This window comes from Salvelinus fontinalis, chromosome 21, assembly GCF_029448725.1.
Source record: "Salvelinus fontinalis isolate EN_2023a chromosome 21, ASM2944872v1, whole genome shotgun sequence".
NCBI classification, from domain to species: Eukaryota; Metazoa; Chordata; class Actinopteri; order Salmoniformes; family Salmonidae; genus Salvelinus; species Salvelinus fontinalis.
Window position 1 is genome coordinate 25,138,771 of NC_074685.1, and position 22,938 is coordinate 25,161,708.

Genomic DNA, 22,938 nt, shown 5'->3' on the forward strand with positions numbered 1-22,938 from the left:
GTGGAACATGGAATGTTTGTAAGCATTCAGAGTGCTACATGTAGTCTGATCTATTTTCCCCATCCCTATACAACACAGAAATCAGGAAACTGTAGAACCACAATGTCTGATTTAGTGCATCACAACACAGAAATCAGGAGTGTTTAATTCTATTCAGGTTTTTTTCTCTTTTTTTCTAGTTTTTATTTAGTGTCAGTTTGATGAAAACATTTGTATTTTGTTTTTATATTTATTTATTTCATTTTCTCTTTTGGTGTTAGGGACAGAAAGTTGCCTTATGCGTAGGAAGCTAGGCGCCATTTATGTGTTTTAGGCCTATAGATTGTTTTGACACTAGGGTGCAATGATATTGTATAAGGTGATGGCTCATGACCATAGACTTGGATAGACATAACATCTCTGTATCTGTGTCATAATGGCTGAGGTGAACTAACATCCCTGTACAGTTCTCCCTCATAACTGATGCAGTACAAGACCTGGATAGTTCAGCCATGAGCTCCACTGTGCTCACTAAGTATATATTTAACTCTTCTGCTTTCATTCATGGTTAAATTGCAAGACAGATGGCTGTAGACCGTATCATGTCTCAATGCTGTCTGATCTTGAGGATAGAAACAAAGAGGTGTCCATTATTTTAGGCTTTTTTTCACTCACATTTCTCATTCTCACATACCTATGTTACAGTTGTCTAACATTATCACAGAGAGATGATTTGCTTTTGGTATCACTGAGACTGTAGCTTCTTGTCATCGGTTATTTTTACAATAGAAAGCTGACCGACACAGGAAGTAGTGGCGATGCCGCATGCCTGTGTTTGTGTTCTGAAACGACTGGTGACAACTCTGTCCCACAACTCTGTCCTACTTTAAAGTAACAACTTATAAAGCATTAACGGAGTCTTCATAAGCGCTATATAGATCCTTTACAACTAATTTATAAGCAAAATCATACAACATAAAGGGTGAAATAATAGGTATTTACACTTGGTGCTTTGCCAAATGTGTCATAACCTCCTTGGCACCCTTTATATAGCAAGACATTTTGGGACAGACAACTCTGTAGCACTGTGGGCGTATGTTCATATAAAAAGATCAATAACAGGAAAAGAAAAAAATAAAGATAAATTGAAAAAGATTGTTTCTTTTTCTCAGACTTCCTCATTCAATATCGTATTCTATTTACTTCTCTACCCATCTTTCACTTTTGTCTTCTCTATCGGCATGGTAACCTTGCTTCTCTCTCTTCCTGTCTGTTATAGAGTTTCTATGAATAATGAGCACATGTATTTGTGTCATGTTCATTATGGAAGGCCATCCTTTACTGACAGGTCCTTTCAGCCCGTTCTTACTACATCTGCTAGCCTAGACCATATAGCACCATTATACATCACCTCCAAGTCTCTTACTCATCATTTTCATAATGCATCATTCAACAATGAGCCAACGCACTTACACCACTGATAACATGTAAATCATTTCCTACATGTTCACTTGAAACATGCCCAGTGAAACGCAGCAGGCTGAGAAGAGTGATAGGCAGTAGGTAGAGAGTGAGGGAGGGAGAGAGAGAGAGAGAGAGAGAGAGAGAGAGAGAGAGAGGGAGAGAGAGAGAGAGAGAGATCAATTTAATGTATTGTTGTTCTGATTAATATTGTTGTTGTAGTTGTTGTTAATGGTGATCCCATGTCCACTACTACTATTATTATTATTGTTGGTCCCACCATTTATTTATATATAAATATATATATATATTTTGTATATATGTATATATATTTGATTTTTATTTTTCGATATGTATACTTTGACAATGTAAGTAATAATGAACTTGCCATGTCAATAAAGTCAATTGAATTGAATTGAGAGAGAGAGAGAGAGAGAGAGAGAGAGAGAGAGAGAGAGAGAGAGAGAGAGAGAGAGAGAGATGCGCATCATTCAGGGGATTCTGTCGCTTTCTGACAGTAGCTTCTGACTAGAGGCGGATGATTCTGATGGCCAGAGAGAGAGAGAGAGAGAGAGAGAGAGAGAGAGAGTGAGAGAGAGAGAGATGAGTGTCCTTCAGGGGGTTCTGTCGCTGCCTGCCAGTAGCTGCTGACTAGAGGCGGATGATTCTGATGGCCGGAGAGAGCGAGAGAGAGAATTATAAATGTATCTCACTTCGCTTTAGCAAGAGTGGCCTTGTCATTCATACTAATATAGCTTATCTGAGGCTGAATCTGAGAGAGAGAGAGAGCAAGAGAGAAAGAGACAGAGAGAGAGAGAGAGAGAGAGAGTGAGCGAGAGAGAGAGAGAGAGAGGGAGAGGGAGGAGACAGAGAGACTCTAACAGAGAGAGATAGAGGGAGGTGGAGGAGGGCCAGGAACTAAGACGTGGATCCCATACTGAAAACCTCTGTCATTGTGCCCAACCAGTGCCAACGTGTAATGCACCCAGATACAGACCAGGATCAAATGAAGGGGAATTGGACAATTATATCAATCTCTACACTATATGTGATTTAGGAAATACAGTGATTATTCAAAACATTAAGCTTTTTCCATGACATAGACTGACCAGGTGAATCCAGGTTAAAGCTATGCTCCCTTATTGATGTCACTTGCTAAATCCACTTCAATCAGTGTAGATGAAGGGGAGCATACAGGTTAATTAAAGATGGATTTTTAAGCCTTGAGAGAATTGAGACATGGATTATGTATGACACAACTGTGGGAAGCATGGGCCAGCATACCTGTGGAACGCTTTGACAGCTTGTGTAGTTCTTGCCCTGTCGAATTGAGGCTCTTCTGAGGTCAGAGGTTGGGCGTGCAACTCAATATTAGGAAGGTGTTCCTAATGTTTTGTACACTCAGTGTATATGGTGGTGGGGAGAATGGTAGAACATGGACCAGATAATCTTAGAAACTTTGGCTCCAGTGAGTAGCTTCATGTATCCTTCATAAAGTTGTCATTGTCATGTCCTTCTTTGTTTTATGCTAGGATTCTAGAAGCTGTTAACTATAACTCCCTCCCTTTCTCCGTCCCTGATTACAATAGTCGTCCGGGTTTGGCCGGGGTAGGCCGTCATTGTAAATAAGAATTTGTTCTTAACTGACTTGCCTAGGTTAAATAAATAAATAAAATCCTCTGCTCAGTCTGTGGGCCAGCTCTGACTCAGCACTCTATTAAAGGCCCAGTGCAGTCCAAAAAAGTGATTTCCTATGTTTTATATATATTTCCAAATTATGAGGTTTGAATAATACTGTGATATTGTGACGATGATGATATTTCCCTTTTAGTGTAAGAGCTGTTTGAAAAGACCGCCTGAAATTTCAGCCTGTTTTGGTGGGATGGAGTTTTGGCATGCCTGGTGAAAGAGAGTTCCAAAGCTCTCTGCCAATAACAGCTAGTTTTCAGTTAACCCCTCCCCTCCCCACTTAGACCACTAGCAAAATTGTGGCTTGAGAAATTGCTAAAATTTGCTACAAACACAGTAAGGTATTTAATTGTTACCCAGAAAGGATTTTATACTGAGATAAAATTGGCTGCATTGAACTTTTAATACTGCTTGGCTGCCTGCCAGATCCTATAGAGCTCCACAGTGGAGGTGTCATAATACCCATAAAACCTAGTAGTCAAACAGGGAAATGGTTCCAATCATTTTTCCACCATTCATTTTTCACATTGGGGATTTTAGTGTTTCGTGTAGGCTTACTCTGGTGTGACGTTTTGATAACCGTGTAAATCTCTCAAGGTAACTTTTATCAATATATTCGGCTCTATTTACTCTCAGATTAAAAAATGGTAATAAGCATCAAAGTAGACATCCTGCAAAACTACAAATCCCTGCAAGCTCCTGCATATCATCTCTAGCTTTTGAGAAAAGGTATTGTGTCAATTTAAAACTAGTACAAGACAGTTCACAGAATTGTCCATTAAAAGAAATGAAGCCAATTTATTCATTATTACATTTAGCTAACATTAGACAGTTAATCCAGAGATTCTTACCTTTGCCTCGATTTGTCAGTCTCATCCAGATCATCGTGGCATTTGTAGTTCTTTATGATAGCCACATTAACAGCAAATTAGCATTTCATTTTATTTGGGGGGGTAAATACAGGCGAATATATTGATAAAAGTCACCTTATCCTAGAGAGATTTACGCGGTTATCAAAACGTCACGTGAGGGTAACACAGCCCTTATTATAAGTGTTTCTTAAATCCCCTATGGGCAAAATTAATGGTGTAAAAATGATTGGAACCATTTCCATGTTTGACCGCTAGGTTTTATGGGTATTATGACTCCTACTGTGGTACTCTGTTGCCATTTGTAGTCTGTCCAAACTGTAACTGGCATCATTATCATTGGTTGTCATAACATGATGATGATGATGGTAATGTGATAGTGAGGTTGATGACTGTGAGGATGATGATGATGATTTTGGTCAGCATAGTTTTGATGATATTGACGTGATGATTCAAAGATGTGCACAGTGCATTCTACTTGTTATGTAACTTTGTACTATTGCTATACTTGTGTGCTGCTGCTAATGTTAAACATTAGTATTGTACATATTTACATCGATGGCTGTCAGCCCATGAACGATGTACTAGTCCATTGTTATTCAGTATCATTGTGTATGTGGATTTTATATGTTTCTTTTGTCTCATATGCTCCTCTGCTGCAAAACCAATTGCCTTTTGGGACAAATAAAGTTGAAACTTGAACTTGACCTTGAAAGGGTCTGATATGTAAAAAAAACACTACATTTTTAATCGAAATCTCACAAAATGGATCAATATACAGGGGTGCTAGTGTCACACATTTTTACTTGTTCTATGATTAAATAAGTGTTTAATAAATACTTAATAATTAATACTATCCTCTATAAATACATTGTACATCTTGTGGTATGTTTTTTATCCAAATAAATGCAATCTATTTCTTCCTCCTGAACCAATACAAAAGATTTAAACTCTAACCATACAATAGCCACCTGAACCATATTGTTAAGAAGACAGCTTCCAAGTCTCATTTTAAAGCAACTATTGGAGGTCTGGAGTAGTCTATGATCGGGCTGTCATAATGGCACAGTGGGCTGTTTATGCTCACATCTTATTAAGACATTACATAGTCCTCCAGACAGAGTCCTCAAGTCCTTAGGAAGATCTCAATCGCATAATTCTTGCGTCCCCACTCCTCTCTCCTTATCTCCTTCTCAAAACCCATTGGAGGAGATCAGAGGGGTGGGACCTCTGGCTTTCTCATCCAATGGGTTTTGAGAAGGAGATGAGAAGAACGGAGAGAGTATGCAATTGAGATTTTCCCTTTGTCACTAAGTGCCAAATATAGAATGCAATACAACTTTGTCAGATCCTATACCCCAAAACTAACTGCATCAAAATACACACACACACACACACACACACACACACACACACACACACACACACACACACACACACACACACACACACACACACACACACACACACACACACACACACACACACACACAGAGAAGCATAAAGCAGTGTTACTGTCAGTTTGTTTTCGGATAAAAACCTACAGTAATAATGACAGTATTGATTAACCCAATCATTGTGTCAGTATTTTTATGGTTAAAAATCTGCGACTCGTTGATTTAATTTAATTGTTAATTTAATTCATAAAAGGCTATTTATGGACAGAAATTCCATAAGTCGAAACTTGATTACAGGTAGAAATGTGTAGTTACGTCACATTGTTGAAAAAAACAACCCAAAGAATCTTTCTTTATTCATCTCGCCTATAGCTTGATATCTGTAGGCATACTACCTGCATCTAAAGGTGAAAGGACTTGAACCTCCCTCTGACTCATCATCATACATGTTCATGCAGCCAGGCAATAGCCTATCTTGCCTGGAGCAACTCTGAGAGAGACAGTAGCTGTTTTCCTCTGCCATGATACAATTTTTTTCAGAGCATTTCTGACATATTCAAGCAGGATGTAGAACAGATCCTGTGCATTGCACAAATCATAATATTTAGTCCAGTATTAATTTGTACAGGGACAATAATAAGTGAAGTGTCATAGTGTAAAATTAGACAGTTATGGTTATTTTCATGTGATTTTAATGATGCAATAGGTTTTTATATTGTGTGCATTTCTCTATTTCAATAGTATCCCCTCCCTAAGATACAATAGTTTCTATCTTCAACTCCTATCACTCCCTTAGAGACCAATCCATCAATTTACCCCTCAGAGCAGGGAAAGTAATTAACACCTTCTTCACACATTACTGACAAACCATCGATGAGTGCATTGTGGGCAAATGCCAAAGCCTACGAATGTCAAAACTGCCCTATATACATAGACATAAAATCACTGGTCACTTTAAAAATGGAACACTAGTCACTTAAATAATGTTTACATCCCGCTTTACTCATTCCACATGTATATACTGTATTCTATTCTACTGTATTTTAGTCAATTCCACTCCTACATTGCTCGTCCTAATACTTCTTAACTCCATTATTTTACTTTAGATGTGTGTGTATTGTTGTGAATTGTTAGATATTACTGCACTGTTGAAGCTAGGAACACAAGCATTTCGCTACACCCGCAATAACATCTGCTAAATATGTGTATGTGACTAATAAAATTAGCTTTGATTTGATTTGAACAAGGTTTGTTCACCAGTCTAGTCATTCAAATATCTTGATAAGTGCGCCCTCAAGAGGGCATTTTAAGCTCTTACTCTACTATGACTGATTCTCAATCCATATTTTGTGAGGATACAATACTCGCAAATGACTCTGTTATTGCTCTGAAATATCACTGTGTTGGTCTTTTAAATTGAATGTGTAGGTACTGTGCACCTATGTGTCTCACTACAAGTATTAATCAATAGTTAGTTTCTGTATGCTGTCTCAAAAAAGGCTATGTGAGATTATTGTCGTGGTACGTGCCACACATTGATAGTAGTTTAGCCAAGGCTTCTGTCTACTTAACTAGACGGGTCCGTGGATTCTAAACACCAGGCACCGTCCTCATAGCACCATGACACAGACATACGCACAGACGCACTTAAAGACACAGACGCGCAGTCACACAGGCACACAACACAAAAACATACACACACAGATTTTATTTTATTTTTTCAATTTAATTTCACCTTTATTTAACCAGGTAAGCTAGTTGAGAACAAGTTCTCATTTACAACTGCGACCTGGCCAAGATAAAGCAAAGCAGTGCGACACAAACAACAACACAGAGTTACACATGGAATAAACAAGCGTACATATGTGGGCAAACACAGATACACACACAGACACACATACACTGGTTTGAGTGACATAAAATTGAATTAACCTTTCATTAGTCCCATACTCATAATCACAAGGTTTCAGTAGAGGTCAGGTGGGATTAGTAGACAATGACGTGATTCTGCTCTAAATCATAATCTGAAAGAACATCAGCAACTACAACATCACAAGACACATAAGGTACAGTCACACACACACACACACACAAACCAAACTCACGCACGCACGCACGCACGCACGCACACACACACACACACACACACACACACACACACACACAAATAGAAAGTGAACCCAGACAGTAGATAGATAACCTTAGCAGCATCCACCCAACCCAGCTGCCTTTGGGATGTAGTGGAGATTCCCCTTAGGTTAATGTGATTACCCAGATCATTGTCTACCTTGCGCTTCCTACCCTCCCGTCACTCACTGCCGCCATTGTAAATACATGTTTTCTGCTCACTGGAGGTGGACTGTTGGCATCGGGTTTGCCATTACTGACCAAGACAGTGATTAAAAGCATGCGATACAGTGCTGCTGGCTGCAGTTTGTCTCCTCAACCACTGAACTTGATATTGGAGCCATAGCAACCGTAAGATCACTGCAATTTCGAAGAGGCCGATGTCAAGCATAGCATTGGTACTGGCTCATTGCTCTTCATGAGAATGACTTGTTTTTGCCCAAGGCATTCTCTAGTGCACAGTTTTTTTTGCAATGACATAAAATAATATATGTTTTCCACAAGAAACATGACATGTTTTGATGCAAGAAGCTCTCATCCTATTCATCACCAAATCATACAAAAAAAATAAGACATGGAGAAGAACTCAAGGGGAAACATATCACAAATGTGATATCAGTGTACACTGAATATAAGCAAATACAAGTTCATAAATCTCTGTAACTGAAATGTAATGTTCTAAAAAGGACACCAGGGGTCACTGCTCCATTTTGTTCATCATATCCGTATACAGCCACACCAGTCGACGAGAGCAAGGACTTTCTTTTTCAGGCCGGGTAGGTTGCCCACCAACAACTCAAGTAAACGGTCAAATAGATTAAGAGTCGGCAGCACAATCACCAGCCATCCTTTGAAGAAACGTAATATTTAGGATTTAAATCGCCATTATTGATCACACTAAATACTAACAAGTAAAATCGGTGAGTTATTAATGTGTTTTGGGGTTATGTGTATGTTTTTGCATTGACTTCTCCGACTGCCCAGTTTTATTGTTGCTTTGTTCTGGGCAGCAGCCATTTTTAATAATCTTGTCCTATATATTTATCCGTGGTCCTGAAATCTGGAAAATTGCTTATATACTTTGTTCTCAGCTCAAAGGTAAGGGTTTCATTATAGTTACGTGTTCTAGTCTCAAATGCCAAATTTGTGCATTTTCTGGGGATTTGTTTTTGGAATACAAGACAGGAACTTCAGCTGATTTGCCGTCTCACAATCTTCGCTAGCTAGTAACGTTAGTTGTTAGGCTAGCTAACTTGACATCTAGCTAAATAACTTTGGTGTCAATGTTATTTTAAACTGAGTTATATCAATACCTAATAAATTATTGTTATGATTAAGGATTAATGGCAATGTGTCACCGCTTTTTTTCACGAACTCGCAGACATAAACAACGCAATGTTTACATACTGTGATGCTGTGCAGACCAAGCGTTAGCAAGCTAACAAGCTAATTCAGTTCGAATGGCTAACTAGTTAGCTCGCCCCTGACTGCCACTACGTTTGGCCAGCGACAGTACATTATGATTTGACTATCAACATGGATTCATCCGTGGCCTAATTCCCTCTGTTACTAATATTGTACTTGATAGACATAAGCCAATATGTATTGTGTAGCGAGCATCAACCATGTTTTGCAATTATATTAGCTAACGTTAACTAGCTAGCATCCGTTTAAAATAGCTGGCTAACATCACTGCAAACTGCCATTTTAATTATGCCTTGGTGGTAGCTAGAAAGCTGTGTTACGTTTTATTTGGGGGTTTGTTCCCTTTGAACCGTCTGTTTGCTGATGATTATTTGGATCCATCTTTAAAATAATTGAGTGTTAACCCGGAATAATTGAACTAGCTATTCTGAATATCTTTTTTACCATAAATATTAACCCGCTAGATCTGATGCGCGTCAAGAAATAACGTCTACAAACACACTGGAAAACTTTAAATGAACTTTAAACGAAAGATTACAGAATTAGGTTGCTATTAAACATTATGATTTGTTTCATCCACCCAACTAAAAGTCCCAATACGACATATCACTTTACATTTGTATTTTGGGAGAAATGTATATTTTATCTGAATTTGACCGAAGTCATGTTGGAAAAGTGACGTCAAGGGAATGGTACAGGAGTGATGCAGCGTTCAAAACAACTGGGAACTCGTGGGTGAAAACGCGCTCCGACTGGGATTTTTTTTTGAATGGTCATCCAACTCGGAATTCGAACTCGGGAACAAGGGCATCGTTCTAGAGCTCTGACTATCCTACCTGAAGATCACTGACGTCATGACTTGACCTCGTATTTTTCCGTGTTCCCGGTTGTTTTGAACGCTTTAGCTCGTTTTGCATGGCCTGATGCACATCAAATCAAATTGTATTGGTCACATACACACATTTAGCAGATATTATTGCGGGTGTAGCGAAATGCTTTTGTTCCAAGCTCCAACAGGCGTATCTAACAATTCGCAACAGAATACACAAATCTAAAAGTAAAAGAATGGAATTAAGAAATATATAAATATTAGCTGAGCAATGTAGGAGTGGCATTGACTAAAATACAGTAGTATAGAATACAGTATATACATATGAGATGAGTAAAGCACTATGTAAACATTATTAAAGTGACTAGTGTTCCATTATTAAAGTGGCCACTGATGCTATGTACATAGGGTAGCAGCCTCTAAGGTGCGGGGTTGAGGAACTGGGTAGAAGCTGGCTATTGATGGCTATTTAACAGTCTGATGGCATTGCGATAGATGTTTTTCAGTCTCTCAGTCCCTGCTTTGATGCACCTGTACTGGATGATAGTGGGGTGAACAGTCCGAGGCTAGGGTGGTTGACGTCCTTGATGATCTTTTTGGCCTTCTTGTGACCTCCTCCCTGTAGGCTGTCTTGTCATTGTTGGTAATCAGATCTACCATTGTTGTCGTCTGCAAACTTGATGATTGCGTTCGAGACATGGGTGAACAAAGGAGTACAGGAGGGGGCTGAGCACGCACCCTTGTGGGACACCTGTGTTGAGGATCAGCAAAGTGGAGGTGTTGTTTCCTACCTTCACCACCTGGGAGTGGCCTGTCAGGAAGTCCAGGAACCAATTGCACAGGGTAGGGTTCAGAGTCAGACCCAGGGCCCCAAGCTTAATGATGGGCTTGGAGGGTACTATGGTGTTGAAGGTTGAGCTGTAGTCAATGAGCAGCTGTCTTCCTCTTGTCCAGATAGGATAGGACAGTGTGCAGTGCGATGGCGATTGCATCGTCTGGATCTATTGGGGCGGTAAGCAAATTGAATTGGGCCTCAGGTAAGGTAGAGGTGATATGATCCTTAACTTGCCTCTCAAAGCACTTCATGATGACAGAATGACAGAAGTGAGTGCAACAGGGCGATAGCCATTTAGTTGAGTTACCTTTGCTTTCTTGGGTACAGGAATAATGGTGGACATCATGAAGCAAGTAGGGACAGCAGATTGGGATAGGGAGAGATTGAATGTCCGTAAACACTCCAGCTGGTCTGCGCATGCTCAGGCCGCGGCTAGGGATGCCATCTTGGCCTGCAGCCTTGCAAGGGTTAACACGCTTAATGTCTTACTCACGTCGACCACGGAGAATAAGAGCATTCAGTCCTTGGGAGCGGGCCACGTCGGTGGCACTGTGTTATCCTCAAAGCGGGCAAAGGTGTTTAGTTTGTCCAGGAGCAAGACGTTGGTGTCCGCGACGTGGGTGGTTTTCCCTTTGTAATCGATGATTGTCTGTAGACCCTGCCACTCAGGCCCTGGGTCTTGTGTCTGAGCCATTGAATTGTGACTCCACTTTGTCTATGTACTGACGTTTTGCCTGTTTGATTGACTTACGGAGGGAATGACTACACTGTTTGTATTCGCCCATAGTCCCAGTCAACTTGACGTAGTTAACCTCTCTAGGCTAGGGCGCAGTATTTTCACGTCCGGATGAAAAGCGTGCCCAAAGTAAACTGCCTGCTACTCAGGCCCAGAAGTTAGGATATGCATATTATTAGTAGATTTGGAAAGAAAACACTGAAGTTTCTAAAACTGTTTGAATGATGTCTGAGTATAACAGAACTTATTTGGCAGGCGAAACCATTCAGGATTTTATTTTTTTGAGGTGACAGAAACACCTTGAAAACACTATGTGGATCTAGATTTCTAAGGGTCTTGCTTGCAGTTCCTGTCGCTTCCACTAGATGTTAACAGTCTTTAGAAATTGGTTGATGTTTTTCCTTTGTGTAATGAAGAAGTAGGGCTGTTCAGAACGAGGGTCGAGTCTAGTGTACTGTTGTGGTTGAGGCGCACAACCTGAAAGCTCGCTCCACTTTGTTTTTATCCGCTATTGAACGCAGTTTATCCCCTCTTAAATTTCATAGATTATTTACTTTAAAAAAATACCTAAAGTTGTATTAGGAAAGTTGTTTGAAATGTTTGGACAAAGAGTACAGGTAACTTATTAGATATTTTATAGTCATGTTGCGCGAGTTGCAACCGGTGTTTTAATGGATCAAACGCGCCAAATAAATTGACATTTTGGAGATATAACGACAAAATTAATTGAACAAAATGACCATTTGTGATGTTTATGGAACATATTGGAGTGCCAACAAAAGAAGCTCTTCAAAGGTAAGGGATGAATTATGTCGTTATTTCTGAGTTTTGTGTTGCGCCTGGCGGGATGAAATATGATTGTCTGTGTTTGTTTGATGGGGTGCTGTCCTCAGATAATTGCATGGTTTGCTTTCGCCGTAAAGCCTTTTTGAAATCTGACACCGTGGCTGGATTAACAAGAAGTTAAACTTTATTTTGACATATTGCATGTGTATTTTCAAGAATGTTAAATATTTACAATTCTGTAGTTTGAATTTGGCGCCCTGCACTTTCACTGGATGTTGGTCGTCCCACCTAGCCTAGAGAGGTTAAATGCGGTGGGAGCACACCCCTATCCACTTCGACGGGACTGCAGTGGAGAAGGTGGAAAGCTTCAAGTTCCTCGGCGTACACATCACCGATGATCTGAAATGGTCCACCCACACAGACAGTGTGGTGAAGAAGGCACAAGAGCGCCTCTTCAACCTCAGGAAGCTGAAGAAATTTGGCTTGGCACCTAAAACCCTCAAACTTTTACAGATGCACAATTGAGAGCATCCTGTCGGGCTGTATCACCGCCTGGTACGACAACTGCACCACCCGCAACCGCAGGGCTCTCCAGAGGGTGGTGCGGTCTGCACTCCAAGACACCTACAGCACCCGATGTCACAGGAAGGCCAAAAAGCATCAAGTACATCAACCACCCAAGCCGCGGCCTGCTCACCCTGCTATCACCCGAAGGCGAGTTAAGTACAGGTGCATCAAAGCTAGGATTGAGGGACTGATAGAAGCTGTTTATCTCAAGGCCATCAGACTTAAATAGCCATCACTAGCCGGCTTCCACCCGGTTACGCAACCCTTCACCTTAAAGGCTGCTGCCCTATATATATATTACTCTGAATCACTGGTCACTTTAATAATGGAACACTAGTCACTTTAATCATTTTTACATACTGCTTTACTCATCGCTTATGTATAAACTGTATTATAGTCTACTGTATTTTAGTCAATGCCACTCCGACATTGCTCAATGTAATATGTATATATTTCTTTATCCCAAGCTTACTTTTAGATTTGTGTGTTTTTTTGTGTGAATTGTTAAGTACAACTGCACTGTTGTAGCTAGGAACACAATCATTTCGCTAAACCCGCAATCTGCAAAATATTTGTATGTGACCAATAAAATGTCATTTGATTTTGATATTTTTGGTTATGCTGTTTGATTCTAAGTTCGGACATATGAAGTTTTTATGTGAACTATTTCTAAGATGCATTGTTTTTCCCGAAACTCACTTCGTGCATACGAGGGTGCTGCCACATGCACAGATCACATACACAACTGGAACTCCTATTTAAGCTGTTTAAATCAGGGATGCAAACTTGTCAACTTTTGGTGAAATTCGCCATTTTGAATCCAAAATAGGTGACCTATGTGATTTGTGTGGATCCGATGAGACAAGTTTGGGAGAGGGTGCGCAGCCAATCGTTTACTTAACAACAGAATGCAGCGCAGCACGCGACTGAAGAAAGACGAGACAACCAATTTACTAGTTACAGCATCAGCATGCGCTCTGGAAAGGCAGCTTGCCATTTACAGCAGCACTTCCCCACATATGTAGTCTTGCGCTCTTGATCGACGTCTATAGTGGCCACTATAATAGAGCAAAAATAGAATGCCTGTTTGTTTCATTCTATTTCTACTTTAAGATGTTTTTTTCCCAAGTGCAATATTTATGTGTGTGGTCACAAGCATTCTATTATAAAGGCTGTCATGGCTAATTGCAATATTTGTGTATTGTTTTTTTTCCTCAAGACTTGAGTCATTTGCAGTAAAGTCTAGGCAACAAATAACATTAGATTGCTGTCTTTAAATTTTTTAGCTGTGAGTTAGGTTCACATGAAGCACTTTTTATTTTACACACAAAGACTGATCATGTAGATCATATTCTTTGTTGTCAAAAACTGCCTTTCCCCCTTGCAGGGATTTTTTTTTTGCTTATTTCAGTGCCAAAAAAAGTTTCACCGTTTTGGGCTCTCTGCAGTGTGCATCCTTGTTACATGTCCTAATATTTTAAAAGATTTCTCATAAAAGCAGGTGTTTAAATCTGCGTATGCTTATTTATGAACTTCAACTGTTTAAAAACCTGTAATATGTACATTTTCTGTGACCCGACCAATATTCACATAGAAATGGAGTTATCGATCTGTCATTCTCTTTTAAACAAACAAAAAAAAACAAAAAAAATAAAATAAAATAAAATTATCCCCTTTTCTCCCCAATTTTCGTGGTATCCAATCGCTAGTAATTACTACCTTGTCTCATCTCTACAACTCCCGTACGGGCTCGGGAGAGACGAAGGTCGAAAGCCATGCGTCCTCCGAAGCACAACCCAACCAGCCGTACTGCTTCTTAACACAGCGCGCCTCCAACCCGGAAGCCAGCCGCACCAATGTGTCGGAGGAAACACCGTGTACCTGGCCCCCTTGGCTGGCGCGCACTGCGCCCGGCCCGCCACAGGAGTCGCTGGAGCGCGATGAGACAAGGATATCCCTACCGGCCAAACCCTCCCTACCCTGGGCGCGAACCCAGAGACTCTGGTGGCGCAGTTAGCACTGCGATGCAGTGCCCTAGACCACTGCGCCACCCGGGAGGCCCCATTCTCTTTTTAAAGCAAGTGTAAGAAGCTGTAGATCTCTTCTATGTGTGTTATTTCTATGCTTTCCGTTCTTAAGTTTTGTTTTTTAGCGTGTTTTACTTTAGGTTTTGTACGCCAGCTTGACTTTTTGGTCCACAACCCACTGTGGCAGGTAGAAATATATTTTTTCCCGCCAAGCGTACACCAACTAAACACCAAAAAATTGATGATTATTTTGTAATGTTTCTAAAACAATAATGTATTACTACTAAGAGGTATTTAACCAAAATATCACGTATGAGACAAAAATGTTGAGCTTCCGGTGGTAACGTGTCTTGAGTCATGTTTGTGCCTGTGTGATTGTCTGACTACTAGCAGTGTTGTATTCTCTTCCCTAGCAGTTGAAACTCAAACATTTGAAAAACAACCTAGCTTGTGAACAAAACAATGTAAATAGCCAAGGACAGGCTATATAGGATTTGTAGTTCTTTGACTTTGTGCAATTAATTAAAGCAATAAAAATATATTTCAATCTACTATAGGTGCCCTTATTTGTGAGGCATTGGAAAACCTCCCTGATTTTTGTAGTTGAATCTTTGAAAATTCTTTGAAATTCACTGCTCGACTGAGGGACCTTGTATGTGTGAGGTACAGAGATGATGTAGTCATTCAACAATAGTGTGCAATAGTGGTGTTTAACACTATGCAACTTATTAACAACAACAATTCCATTTTGACATTATGGTGTATTGTGTGTAGTCCAGTGACACAATCTCAATTTAGTCCATTTAAAATGGATTAACGCAACAAAATGTGGAAAAAGACAAGGGGTGTGAATACTTTCTGAAGACCCTGTAGCTAGCTAGAACATCAGGGTACAAACAACAGCTAGTGGCTATTGAAATGTTCGGCTGCATGTAGGCAGAGAGGAAGAGGCGAAGAGATAGGGTTCACTCCCGTCAATCTGTACCCAATAAGCAGACCACCCGCCTTTGGGACAATGACTCCCATTGTTAGGGCGGCGACAAGAACATAGTCATGATATACAGTATCTCTGATGTAGGCTAGCGATCCTACATTGATATGACTCTTGAAATTTACACTGGCTGAGATTTGAAAGGATCACTGGTATGGTTGACTCAATTTGGTTGATGGATGTCTGTCAAACTGTCTAGCATTTCAAAGTCTTCTAGCAATAGTCAGATGCACTATTCGTGTCATTCAATTGAATGTCATTAACGAGTTTTCAGTTGAACAGATTATCTCTTTATCTAGATTGCATTTGAAATACTAGCAGTCTCAGGCGATAAGCCGAAATATGTCTGGTTGATGTCATGTAGTTTTGTCATGTTCATTTTTGAATCCGCATCAATGGACTAGGAAGGGATATTGGGGTTTTATGTAGAAAAGCAGAGAGTAGAGCAGACATATATTTTTTTCTATATATTTCTGCAATGTCATTGAATGCAAGGACGGTATCAGCAGAAATGCAGTGCTCTGAGCACTGTATTCACTTTCTGAGAGATGATGCAATATGCATCCATTGGCTGATTATCACTTTGAATTGGCACATCCATTCTACCAATTATAGTATCGTTACTAATAATAAACTTGATACTCAGTGGAGGTACCCCAGGCAACCTTTCAATTTGAAGGCTGGAACCTGAAGCGGCTTGAATGTAGGCGTACTCTATTCAAATTTCTAAGTGGTGGCATCAATGTCTGGTTCTTCAGTCAGATCAGTATCAGCAGGTTAACCGGTATCCATTTTTGTAGATGCATGTTCTTTCACATCAGAACACTTTCTAAATCACAAATTGCAATAGGCCATCATCACAGTAGGGTTTTGTTAAATTAGCTCCAGTAATTCAGTCTGTTAATGAGTAGGCCTAGATTGCGTGGCTGCACAATTCTATTCATGGGTTGCATGTTTTGTCACTATTGTTTTGAAAGTTTGTTTTGGACTTATGCCCGACTGTGCATTCTACCATCGATGAGCGCAGATGAAGATTTGATCAAAAGTGTATTAAATTGACTTGGAAATGAGAGTGACATTCAAAAGGAGGCAAATAATTTGTAGGAAAACCCTTAGTCATCATTTTGATGTCACCAGATTGACTTTATATGCAGTATAATGTTAGCTAGCTAGCTAAGATTGGAGGCCACTGGGTTTTAGCTAGCTAACTTTAGCATTGCTAGCTATTTTTGACGAACTTTGCTAGCTGTTCACAGCATTGCCATCTGTAAGTTTGACGACATGATAATGCTGGCAAAGTTGTTTCCTACTAAATATTTGACTACTTTTAACAATGTCATCGTATTTCCAGATATTATAATGTCAGAGGAAGGCCCATAAAATTGTCAGACTCAAGTCACCCAAGTAATAGACTTCTCTCTGCTACCGCACGGCAAGCGGTACCGGAGCACCAAGTCTAGGACCAAAAGGCTCCTGAACAGCTTCTACCCCCAAGCAATAAGACTGCTGAACAATTAATCAAATGGCCACCCGGACTATTTACTTTGACACCCTCCCTTCCATTTGTTTTTCAAATGTTGCTACGCACTAGCTATGCATTACCCATACCGCATGTACAAATTACCTCGATTAACGTTTACCCTCTGTATATAGCCTCGTTATTATTATTAAAAAGTATTATTATACTTATTTTATTTTTAAAATATATTTTCTTCGCTCTTTCTTGAACTGCTTTGTTGGTTAAGGGCTTGTAAGTAAGCATTTCACGGTAAGGTCTACCTACTCCTGTTGTATTCGGAGCATGTGACATAATATTTCGATTTTATAGTGCAATTTAGTCTAAACTGTAGTTAGCCTCCATCCAGAATGACTGGGCTTATCACCACTTTAGGGCACCACTATGGCGCTGCCGATGGAGGGCGGCTTCAGAACGTTCATAACAATTGCACCTCCATCACTTGGTCGTGTCATACCATCTATGAATAGTTGTTTACTCTATACCCTGAAAGCCCAGGAGCAGCTCTCTAGAGCAGTAGTCTCTCTGAAGTCCACTGTGATCCTGGCTGTGTCTGTGGTTACAACTGGTTTCCTATCCTTAACACCCCTATTCTTTTTTTATTTTAAATTTTTAAATACATTGTATCCCCTTTTCTCCCCAATTTTCGTGGTATCCAATCGCTAGTAATTACTATCTTGTCTCATCGCTACAACTCCCGTACGGGCTCGGGAGAGACGAAGGTCGAGAGCCATGCGTCCTCCGAAGCACAACCCAACCAAGCCGCACTGCTTCTTTAACACAGCGCGCCTCCAACCCGGAAGCCAGCCGCACGAATGTGTCGGAGGAAACACCGTGCACCTGGCCCCCTTGGTTAGCGCGCACTGCGCCCGGCCCGCCACAGGAGTCGCTGGAGCGCGATGAGACAAGGATATCCCTACCGGCCAAACCCTCCCTAACCCGGACGACGCTAGCCCAATTGTGCGTCGCCCCACGGACCTCCCGGTCGCGGCCGGCTGCGACAGAGCCTGGGCGCGAACCCAGAGACTGGTGGCGCAGTTAGCACTGCGATGCAGTGCCCTAGACCACTGCGCCACCCGGGAGGCCCTCCACCCGGGAGGCCCTTACACCCCTATTCTAAGCAGGACTATGGCATTGGCATTCCTATTTAATTTTCCACTTCTCTCACACCAGTTGTCTTGAAGGAAAGGAGGATTTCAGAAGAGTATTATTTGGACATATTTTCCATACCTGTTCTATGTGGAACCATCTGCATTTGTTCAGTTTTACCACTACTCACCACTGAAAGACTGTCTGGCAGTCTTCCATACTCCTAGTGGCCCTCATCTTTGCTGTCTTTGAACGTTGTTGCTTTGAACCTTCAAAGTGGTAGACTGCATCCTCTACTGCCCTGTTGTTATGGCTATAAACCCCATTTAAGTATTTGTGTGTGCACTGCTGCGTGATTGTGAAGAGTGATGCTTTCCAGACCACCCTAGATATTATGTTTACAGTTTACAATTGGCTCATTCATCCCCCTCCTCTCCCCTGTAACTATTCCCCAGGTCGTTGCTGCAAATGAGAACGTGTTCTCAGTCAACTTACCTGGTAAAATAACGGTAAAATAAATAAATAAATAAATAAATAAAATGTACTTAAAACTACGCAGAACTGGTCATGTGTATTTGCATGTGCCTGACTGACCATTTCATCAAAATGTTTTATGTGAATATTTAGCCCCCCAATGTTGTTTTGATCAATGACTGTTCTCAGTCTTTTCCCTTGCCAGACGTACAAGCAGTCTAGCTAAAGAGATTGCCGCATTTAGCCTTTACTGTGGAATGTGTAGTTTGCTCGAAGGCCTTGGTTTTTGTTTAGCAATGAGTTTGGGGCTCCTTTAAACGTTGCATTTGGGAAATGTAATTAATTTCCGTCACGCTGTAGAATAGATTGGATATTCCTTTCCAATTCTAAGCTGCTGTAGTTTGTTAGATAACATTGTATCCTCTATTCTCTCTGCAGAAAAAGAAGGCACAAGAAGAGGCGCATAGAAACATTTTCATACTCGATGACATTACATCGCAATGTCCGATCGTTTGGGGCAAATAACCAAGTCCAAGGATGGGAAAAGCAAGTATTCATCACTCAGCCTATTTGATAAGTACAAGGGAAAGTCTATAGAAACTCAGAAAACCGCAGGTAAGTCATTGTCCATTCTTTCTCAAGTACTTCTGTGTTCAACTCCTATGTGCATGGCTTTAAGGATTTGAATGGCCCATGAAGCTTGACCAATACATAATTTTCGCAAAGAGCTTTATTCACACTTCTCTCCTTCCCTCCGTCTGTGTCCGCTCACTCCCCCTCTTCCTCCCAGCAGTTCCGCGACATGGCTTACAGAGTCTTGGCAAAGTGGCCGCAGCCCGGCGCATGCCCCCACCTGCTCACCTGCCGAGCCTGAAGTCAGAGAACAAAGGAAACGATCCCAACGTGATTATCGTGCCCAAAGACGGAACAGGATGGGCAAACACACAGGAACAAACCGATCAAAAGAGGTAGGTGAGAGAGCCCGGGACGGACACTGGGAAAGGTGGTCTGGATAACAGATGAATGCATTTATACCCAACTCTGTTTCTTGAAGTTTGAAAATCCGTAGACACTGCAATCTTGCCATTTCAATCAGCAGCTGATGTAGATTGAAGAAACCAATTGAGTGAACACTGGTCAATCAGTGCTATTGATTCAATTAAGTTCCAGGGAGAAATAGAAGTTGGCTAACAGCGGCCTAATGATTTATAGTCTCAGTACTTTAAAATGGCTGTGTCGTCTCACTGATCTGAAAACTGACAAGTGATGTGCATTAAATTCTGTGATGTAATCATTTTTTACAGGTCATTCCAGATTAATTAGTGGAGATGAGGAAAGGATGCCGCTATAGACTATTGAGATGCACTCTTGGATTAATGTTTTGCCATGATGCAATATGTTAAATGAATTCAATAGGTTTTGTATTCTGAGGGAACGAGTCATCTTTTACACAACCAAAGGGTAACATTGGATGATGCAGGAATGGGTGATGGAGGCGTTGGTGAGCAAAGAAATGGGTATTTGTTCACCTGGTACTATTTAATGAAGCTGCCAGTTGAGGACTTGTGAGGTGTCTGTTTCTCAAACTAGACACTAATGTACTTGTCCTCTTGCTCAGTTGTGCACCGGGGCCACCCACTCCTCTGTCTATTCTGGTTAGAGCCAGTTTGCGCTGTTTTGTGAAGGGAGTAGTACACAGCGGTGTACGAGATCTTCAGCTTTGTGGCAATATCTCGCATGGAATAGCCTTCATTTCTCAGAACAGAACAAGAATATTTGTTTCTGGTCATTTTGAACCTGTAATCAAACCCACAAATGCTGATGCTCCAGATACTCAACTAGTCTAAAGGCCAATTGTATTGCTTCTTTAATCAGGACAACAGTTTTCAGCTGTGCTAACATAATTGCAAAAGGGTTTTCTAATGATCAATTAGCCTTTTAAAATGATAAACTTGAATTAGCTAACACAACGTGCCATTGGAACACAGGAGTGATGGTTGCTGATAATGGGCCTCTGTACGCCTATGTAGATATTCCATAAAAAATCTGCCATTTCCAGCTACAATAGTCATTTACAACATTAACAATGTCTACACTGTATTTCTGATCAATTTTATGTTATTTTAATGGACAAAAAATGTGCTTTTCTTTAAAAAACAAGGACATTTCTCAGTGACCCCAAACTTTTGAACGGTAGTGTACGTCTCGATCACACAGACAGCGTCATTGGATTTTGGTACACCAGAAGTACATTCATTTCCAATGGAACGCTGCGTTTGACTTGCAGAAGCAGTTGCAGTGCGTTCTGTGTGTTTGATTTATCAAACGTATGCGTCAAACTATGCGTAAACGGCTTGACAGAAATGGTAGCAGAAGTTGAATTTTTAACTTTTGTTGCACACACATCCAGATGATGCTGCGTCCATTTTACGCAATGGCACTAGGTGTGATCAAGGCATTAGCCCCATGTACAACTGCAGGAAAGATAGCCTTGTGTCACAGACTTGAGAGGCGTTCGTGTTTGCTACCTCAAGGTTAGCTCACATGCAGGCTGTAGAGCTATCTGTGTGGGAGTTGATCGGTGGGAAGTGACCACTCTGTTGTTTAGTGTGTGTGAGTCTGTGGGTGGCTGGAGGAGTGGGCGCAGGAAGACTGAGGAGCTAACATACAGTGAGTATATGGCAATGTTGATTGAACACCAAACATATGGCATTTATAAAACCAGCATTCATGTTGCTACTTTTTAGTGTTATTTGCATAGCAGGCAGGACATTTTTCACACTGGTCCCATGTGGCTCAGTTGATAGAGCATGGCGCTTGCAATGCCAGGGTTGTGGTTCGATTTCCATGAGTGAGGCACCTGTATGAAAAGTAAGAAAAATGTATGCACTCACTACTGTAAGTCGCTCTGGATAAGAGCCTCTGGCTCAATGACTAAAATGTAGTCATTTGATAACAGAAAAGTGAGTTGGTTTGTGTTATGTTGCCTGGCAAGGGAGAAAGAACAGAGTGGGAGTACTATTTATTTCTAATTCTTCACTGTTTGGCTGGGGTAAATTCATCAAGAGTTTATAGCTGGGTTACAAGTGTCCAAGTTCTGTAATGTGTAAAAGTGAAACTGTGCGCAGTATTGCATGTCTGTATCAAGATGTATATGTATGTAGTCTATCTCTGGAGTGACGGTTCCCTCTCTCTCCTCCCTCAGTTCCATTGCATCAACAGCACAGCTGCCGGAGTTGCAGCCACAGCTGGCTTTGCAGAAATCTGTCTCCAATCTCCAGAAGCCCACACCGGTAGCCAGTCAGGAGGTTGGTTTGTCCTCTAAATTTTTGTCATCTACATCTTTCCGTTTCACTTTGAATTGTGATTGTTTTTTTCTTATTTTTTCTTAGTGACTGCCTTTAAGAAGCAATGAATCCCTTTGAAAATGGCCTATTTGGCATCGATATGAGTCTGAAAGTTATTCTAGTGTCAAAATTGACTACAAAGTGTAAATAGGATAATTTTAGTCAAAGTCAATCTTGTCTAAAACGTTTGTAACATCCGTTCGTCATACTAGGTAAATGAAGGTTGGGTTTTGATGTCTATTTGCCCACTAACATGGGGTGAAGAGCTGCAGTGATTGCTCTCTAATCAATAGCATAGATGATTAGACTAGCAGCTCCGACTGTTTACACACATTGCGCATTTTTTTACTTGCGAAATACCTTAGATGTAAAATTGAGCAACTAAAACATCCTCGGTCAAAACGTCAAAATTCATTACAGATAACTCGAGTAATCTTCAATTCATTCTGGGGACTTTAAGGAAGTGAAATAGGCTTCCAAACCGAACGCAAAATTGGTCAGGAAACACACCTCCAAGACTGAAATCTCTTTAATCAATACAATTTCCTCTGTTGTTTCCACAGAGCACAAACACAGGTGGACCAAAGCAATGGGCCCAGCTAAATGGAAAGGCCGTAGAACTAGATGGTGAGTTGGAATGGAAAACTCGACTGTTCAAAATCACTTTGTCTCTTTGGTCAACATTGATGGAGGTGCTATCAGACGTGTCAATTTACTGCATGCCTCCACCTTATAATTTTCCATCAGCCTCCGTTTCTTTTGACTCTGCTGTGACTGACAGCTGTGCCTCTTGT

At 40.8% G+C, this 22,938-nt stretch overlaps 1 protein-coding gene across 11 annotated transcripts in view; it reads left to right on the forward strand.

The window, feature by feature from the left end:
- Nucleotides 1-8,261: 8,261 nt before the first annotated feature.
- The window catches only part of prrc2b (proline-rich coiled-coil 2B), a 37,284-nt gene continuing 22,607 nt past the window's right edge, over nt 8,262-22,938 (forward strand). For 9 of the 11 annotated variants that reach the window (XR_008753950.1, XM_055874410.1, XM_055874416.1 and 6 more), the window contains exons 1-5: nt 8,262-8,442; nt 19,236-19,412; nt 19,588-19,765; nt 22,003-22,105; nt 22,708-22,771. Coding sequence is in view for 10 of the 11 variants with exons in the window: in XM_055874410.1 (XP_055730385.1) it covers nt 19,298-19,412; nt 19,588-19,765; nt 22,003-22,105; nt 22,708-22,771 (460 nt within the window). In the remaining variant the exon portion in view is untranslated. Of the gene's footprint in view, nt 8,443-8,516; nt 8,621-19,235; nt 19,413-19,587; nt 19,766-22,002; nt 22,106-22,707; nt 22,772-22,938 lie in introns of those variants that run through there. The other 2 variants (XM_055874412.1, XM_055874411.1) reach the window with 2 other exon arrangements.